Source organism: Lepus europaeus, chromosome 8 (assembly GCF_033115175.1).
Source record: "Lepus europaeus isolate LE1 chromosome 8, mLepTim1.pri, whole genome shotgun sequence".
In the NCBI taxonomy this organism is placed as follows: Eukaryota; Metazoa; Chordata; class Mammalia; order Lagomorpha; family Leporidae; genus Lepus; species Lepus europaeus.
The window spans coordinates 98,711,683-98,718,983 of record NC_084834.1 but is presented as its reverse complement, the minus strand read 5'-3'; the positions used below and the strand labels follow the sequence as shown (position 1 = coordinate 98,718,983).

Below are 7,301 nucleotides of genomic sequence, written 5' to 3'. Positions count from 1 at the left end.
TAACAGAGAGCTGGATTGGAAATGGAGCAGCAGGGACTCAGCTGGTGCCTATATGGGATGCTAGCGCTGCAGGCAGCGGCTTTACTCGGTACACCACAGTGCCTGCCCTTACAGATCATTTTAAGATTGATAACTTGGATGCTGAATTTCCTAAGAATTTTCTATTTTGCTTTTAAAATTGATCTAATTTAGGGGCTGGCACTGTGACGAGGTAGGTAAAGCTGCCTTCTGCGACTCTGGCATCACTTATGAGTGCCGATTCAAGACCCAGCTGCTCTACTTCTTATCTAACTCCCTGCTAATGCCCCTGTGGAAGCAGCAGAAAATAGCCCAAGTACTTGGGCCCCTGTGCCTATGGGAGAGATCCAGAGGAAGCTCCTGGCTCTGGCCATTGTGGACCATTTGGGGAGTGAACCAGTGGATAGGAGGTATCTCTCTCTCTCTCTCTCTCTCTCTCTCTCTCTTCCCCTCTCTCTGTGAAACTATTTCAAATAAATAGATAAATCATTAAAAATTTTAAAAAATTAATTTAATATGATAGTTCATATTGCAATTCTTCAATACATGAGCTTAAAAATAGAGATTTTCGGCTGGCGCCGTGGCTCAGTAGGCTAATCCTCCGCCTTGCGGCGCCGGCACACCGGGTTCTAGTCCTGGTCGGGGCACCGATCCTGTCCCAGTTGCCCCTTTTCCAGGCCAGCTCTCTGCTGTGGCCAGGGAGTGCAGTGGAGGATGGCCCAGGTCCTTGGGCCCTGTACCCCATGGGAGACCAGGAGAAGTACCTGGCTCCGGCTCCTGCCACCGGATCAGCGCGGTGCGCCGGCCGCAGCACGCTACCGCGGCGGCCATTGGAGGGTGAACCAACGGCAAAAAGGAAGACCTTTCTCTCTGTCTTTCTCTCTCACTATCCACTCTGCCTGTCAAAAAAAAAAAAAAAAAAAGAAAAATAGAGATTTTCTATGCTGGTCACCATTTTCGCCTTGCAAGTTCTCAAAACAATGAGAGATAGGACATGGAAATAAAAGAAATAGAAATCCTTGTTTCTTATAACTTGAATTAGTGAGTATTGTTTTAGATTTTTGCGCAGACATGGCTTGCTAATATATCACCTGATTTTAACTTTTCTTTTCTCTCCAGAACTACAGATTCCCCCTTGTAGAGGCCCAGAAATTTGCATTTTGTAGTGGAGATGGCTATAAAAGAGAGGTCCCAAGAACATGCAGAGCCAAATGTGTTCAGTTACTTCTCTGAAATCTATCAGATCAGTCACTCTTCTCTTGAGAGGAAGGACTTTTGATGACAGACTGACCATAGTTTGCTCTGTGATGGATAGAGTGGAAATTTTCTCCACTAAAGGAAAACATGGGTAGTAATACTAAGTGTCCTCAATACATATCATTATCTGTTAGCTGGGCAAATTGCACCATAGCAGAAACTCAGCAGGCACTACTGGAGGTACCCAATGTCTACTGAACTCTGTGAGAGAAGGAGGAGGATCTTGTACCTTTAAACCTTTCCTACTATCCCTATAGTGCCAATATGGGGCCCATGAAATATCCTTATATGGAAATCAAGAAGTTACTCAAAAATTACTTTTACTATTTCAGTTAGGCTTTATTCTTTCTTTTGATTCTAGAAAATTAAAGTTGTTCTTTTTAAATTGTAGATGATCAGGTATTTCAAATGTCTTAATAGATGGCAATAGTTCATTCATCAATCACTGTTAAAGTACATGAAAAGTATCAACCTGTTTTAATGCATGATATTTTATAAATTTCATCATTTTGTCATGTTTTTACTTTTCTAGGCAATATTCATTGGGTAGAAAAAAAGACTTCACTGGATTTCACAAACATTGGTTGAGCATCTATTATGTGCAGATTATGTGCCAAGTGCTTTGCAAAATGCAAAAAATATTGACATATACCGTGTATACCATATAGGCTTCTGGAAGAATTATATAAAAATAAATTCCAATACTGGGAGTCCAAGGATATAAGTCAGGGTCCAAAATAAAATAGAACAAATCCTGAACTGCTTTGATTAAAAATAAAGGAAAGGAGGCAGAAATGCTAAAGGCATGTATTCCAGCAGGTGGGGGGTTTTTCTGAACAGATTGAACCACAGAATTTGTCAAAGTATTATATAAATGGACAATAGCACAAAGCCCTAAGTGTCTGGGAGGGAGCTTTGAATAGTTTAGTCAGGAACTCAGTTTGAATAGATAGCCCTGGGCAGAAGCTTCTCCAGCTTTTAGAGAGTGTGGGAGAGAAAAGGACAATATATTATGAGTATCTTATCCCTAAGCTTATAGCAGGAACAATGGACTTCTTACTCAAACTAAACTGAGAAGACCACCTCTTCTAAATAGGCAAGAAACTCCATAGCTTTACACCTGAACATTTGAATGCTACTGGGAATTTTCATACATGGAATCACTTTACAGAATTGTACACTCTCATTTTTTAATTTTTTAAAAAAATTTCTTTAAATACAATTAATTAAAACTCATGAAATGAAAGTTCATTTCATCTTCCTGATTGGAAGAGGAATGTATGCTCAAATGAAAATGTCCCATATGCTCAAGCCTGCCTTGAAGATGATGTTAGAGGACAAAATAAATGCTAGTTTAATTTCTTGTCTGCTTGTTTCATGGTTTCTTAGCTCCAAACCCATCATAGGATGAGAGAATCTTTACAGATAGAAATTTACTTTTAAATCATCCAAGAATAATCTCCCACTCACAATTTAACACCAGTTTTTTTCATTTTCTTTTTTTTTCCAGGTTCATAATTTATTGTACAAACTGAATTACCACATATTGAGTTGACATTAGCTTCTCCAGGCATGGGAACTTAAAAGATCTGGTACAATTTATAATCCACTTATGTTGCTTTCACAGCTGGAGTTTTTTTAGACCTTAACTTGAAGTATAAGACCAGCAAAGCAATGCCTCCATATGTAGCCAGTACACAATTTATTCTTCCCGTGAGAGTGTAAGAGTTGAGATATTTTTTAATACCAGTGAACTGGAATTGAGCATCAGTTTCTGGACCTGCCATGATTTCAAACGAAGCCTCAAATTCCGCAGCTGACGTCCTTCAACACACACAGAACCCTGTCTTTTTTCATTTTCAATTATCTTTATATACAGAAGATCGATTCAGTATATACTAAGTAAAGATTTCATCAGTTTGTACCCACACAGAAACACAAAGTGTAAAAATACTGTTTTAGTACCAGTTATAGCATCACTTCACATTGGGCAACACATTAAGGACAGATCCCTAATGAGATGTAAGTACACAGTGACTCCTGTTGTTGACTTAACAAGTTGACACTCTTGTTCATGGCGTCAGTAATCTCCCTAGGCTCTAGTCAAGAGTTGCCAAGGCTATGGAAGCCTTTAGGGTTCGCCGACTTTGATCTTATTCCAATGGGGTCATACTCAAAGTGGAAGTTCTCTCCTCCCTTCAGAGAAAGGTACCTCCTTCTTTGATGGCCCTGTTCTTTCCACTGGGATCTCACTTGCAGAGATCTTTCATTTAGGTCTTCTTCTTTTTTTTTTTTTTCCAGAGTGTCTTGGCTTTCCATGCCTAAAATACTCTCATGGGCTCTTCAGCCAGATCCTACTGCCTTAAGGGCTGATTCTGAGGCCAGAGTGCTATTTAGGACATCTGCCATTCTATGAGTCTGCTGTGTCTCCCACTTCCCATGTTGGATCGTTCTCTCCCTTTTTGATTCTATCAGTTAGTATTAGCAGACACTTGTCTTGTTTGTGTGATCCCTTTGACTCTTAGACCTATCAGAGTCATCAATTGTGAACTGAAATTGATCACTTGGACTAGTGAGATGGCATTGGTACATGCCCCCTTGATGGGATTGAATTGGAATCCCCTGGCACATTTCTAACTCCACCATTTGGGGCAAGTCCGATTGAGCATGTCCCAAATTGTACATCTCCTCCCTCTCTTTTTCGCACTCTTATATTTAACAGGGATCACCTTTCAATCTACAAAGAAATCAAGAAACTCCACAACAACAAAACAAACAACCCACTTAAGAGATAGGCCAAAGACCTCAATAGACATTTTTCAAAAGAGGAGATCCAAATGGCCAACAGACACATGAAAAAATGTTAAAGATCACTAGCAATCAGAGAAATGCAAATCAAAACCACAATGAGGTTTCACCTCACCACAGTTATAATGGCTCACATGCAGAAATCTACCAACAATAGATGCTGGAGAGGATGTGGGGAAAAAGGGACACTAACCCACTGTTGGTGGGAATGCAAACTGGTTAAGCCACTATGGAAGTCAGTCTGGAGATTCCTCAGAAACCTGAATATAACCCTACGATTCAACCCAGCCATCCCACTCCTTGGAATTTACCCAAAGGAAATTAAATTTGCAAACAAAAAAGCTGTCTGCACATTAATGTTTATTGCAGCTCAATTCACAATAGCTAAGACCTGGAACCAACCCAAATGCCCATCAACAGTAGACTGGATAAAGAAATTATGGGACATGTACTCTATAGAATAGTATACAGCAGTGAAAAACAATGAAATCCAGTCATTTGCAACGAAATGGAGGAATCTGGAAAACATCATGCTGAGTGAATTAAGCCAGTCCCAAAGGAACAAATATCATTTGTTTTCCCTGATCAGTGACAACTGAGCACCAAAGGGGAAACCTGTTGAAGTGAAATGGACTCCAGTTTTTAAGGGAGTCTTTTTACCCCCACCCCATCTCCTCCAGGACGGAGGGTCCGGACCCTGGAGCCCTGGTGAAAGGGCTTGTTGGGTGAAAATTAGCAAATTCCTCCCAGAGGGGTTTCCCTTAGGGAGTTTGTGAATGTTTTATCAGGTCAGGTAACCCGTTTGGTCCTGAGGAGAGAGAATTCTCCTGGGAGCTTTTTAGGGGAAGGGCTGGGAGACCACCTGGGAGGTTATCAGGGTCTTGGCAGGAGTTGAGATGCAGATGATGGACTGCTATAGATGTCAGTTTCCTTAAGCCCTTCTTCCACACATAAGCTAATTTCTAACTTCCTGCTTACCACTTCTAGTGATCAGAAAGAACTTTTTATATGAGACAAAGTTGAATGTCTTATGACTTCTGTTCACTAGTAGTGTTCTTGACCTTGAAACAAAGACCAACCAAATAAATCTACATTCCCCACCTGTAGATGTCCTATAAATATTTGGTTGTAATTCAAGTCTTTTCTTATTTTTTCCTTTGGATCTGTCATATGCAGGTCCTTTAATCTTTGCATGACATGTTTTCCAGGAGGATATCTTAAGAATGCTCATGTCCTATATTTCCTTTCATTATCACTGATATTCCAACTCTACCTCCCCTATATTTGTTTTCAAATCTTTTCCACATTTCCCTTCCCATTCAAAATGGTTGCAGGGGCTGTTTTGGGTACAAACAAGTGTTGAGCTCTGCATGAACAGATAGACTCATAGAGTTTTAAGAATTTACAGAGGGAGCCAGCGCCGTGGCTCACTTGGTTAATCCTCTGCCTGTGGTGCCGGCATCCCATATGGGCATTGGGTTCTAGTCCTGGTTGCTCCCCTTCCAGTCCAGCCCTCTCCTGTGGCTGGGGAGTGCAGTGGAGGATGGCCCAAGTGCTTGGGCCCCTGCACCCGCATGGGAGACCAGGAAGAAGCATCTGGCTCCTGGCTTTGGATCGGCGGCCATCTGGGGAATGAACCAACAGAAGGAAGACCTTTCTCTCTGTCTCTTTTGCTAACTGTCTATAACTCTACCTTTAAAAAGAGAAAAAAAAGTACAAAAAAAGAATTCACAGAGGTTCAGAAAGGAAAACTGTTTACCAAGAGGGTTGCTCTACAGATTACTGCTGTGTGCAGCTTGTGTTACTAATTAATTCGAGTGGACAAGAAGGTTTGGTAGTCCCTTTTTATTGACATTTAGTAATAAATTATCACACAGTAATTGGTCTGTCATATTTTTTGTGGCTATGTATACATGTCTCAAACTATCTTCTCTATTGGCCAAAGCAGGAATAATCATTTCCAGTGATGGAGGACAAAAGTTTCTCGGTGGAAAGGTGTTTTATTGTGGGCTTAATTTATCTGTGTTTTGTGATATGATTCATTGCCCAGGATAATTTCTCATTTGCCCATTGTTTTCACTTTTCTTAAAATGGTGGTAAGTAAGAGTTGAAGTACAAATGTCCGTTATTATCCAGAGATGATCATTTAGTTGATCTTCCAGGAACCTAAATTTTGATTTGGATTATTTTTATCATTTGAAACTCCATTTCCCTATGAATTACAGCAGGGTTACTCAGACAAAAAGCTAATTTTTTAAAAGATTTCCTTGAAGTCTAGTTTTAAGATAGAGGAATTTAAAAGGAATGAATGGGTGTTCTAACTAGCTATGCAATCTATGAGATAGATGCACTAGGATGATGTAGGAGTGATGTCAGGAATGTAGAGTAGCATGCTGAATTCACTTGAGGAGCATGAGTAAGGACACTGTCTTAGATGACCTTCCCTTCTCAGAACTTCTACAATTGACATTTTCCTCAAACACCAGTGACTTGTTAACATTTTTGCCCAAGGAGAATAAGCAACCAAATCTGCATGCCCTTCAGGCTGAAGAGGCAAACCTGAGGCTTAGATGTATTGCACAGGGACCCTGTTTTCACATCCCCACTGCACAGCTCTGGAGCTTCCGCTGCCATTCTTTCCTAACTTTTAGCCTTTGGAAGCACCAGCCTGACACTAGTTGTTTCTATAATGAATGAGGAGGTGTGGCAACACCCCATTCCCTGTCACAGACCTGAAAAATTCCATTGAAACCTTTGCTCTGAAGCAAAGTCTGACTTCTGGCACACAATATCCTTTGTTCACATTTTTCTCTCTGCTCCCCACTGAGGTAATAGATTTTGTCATTAGAAGCTCAAGAAAGATGTGAAAAATACAGCATAGGAGTATACAAATTCTCGTTTTATTAACACTGTAAATTCCACTTCCTAAGAATTTCTTTTTTTTTCCTGCATAGGAGCATAAAGATAGTTAAAGGGACTTTTGGTGACATTCCCTTTGTTTAATGAAGCTTGGAGTTATGGGCAAGTGCCTTGAACTGCCGTTATTATCTGCATGAGTGAATAAGGGCTGAGGGTCCAGATCTGTGCGAGGAGTTTTATTGCAAATAGGCACATTGATCATTCATAATCAGACCTACCAGGTCAGCAATGCTGCACTGCCAGCACGCTCTGAAAAAGCTGACCAAGGGAGCAGGAGAACTCGCAGGTTAATGTAATAT

General features: G+C 40.6%; 1 protein-coding gene across 1 annotated transcript; it reads right to left on the bottom strand.

The window, feature by feature from the left end:
• Nucleotides 1-2,785: 2,785 nt before the first annotated feature.
• LOC133765656 (ATP synthase membrane subunit K, mitochondrial-like) lies at nucleotides 2,786-3,116 on the bottom strand. Its single transcript, XM_062199201.1, has one exon. It carries the CDS (start codon nucleotides 3,060-3,062, stop codon nucleotides 2,886-2,888), a length of 177 nt encoding a protein of 58 aa, XP_062055185.1. The 5' UTR covers nucleotides 3,063-3,116; the 3' UTR covers nucleotides 2,786-2,885.
• Between the last annotated feature and the right edge of the window lie 4,185 nt (nucleotides 3,117-7,301).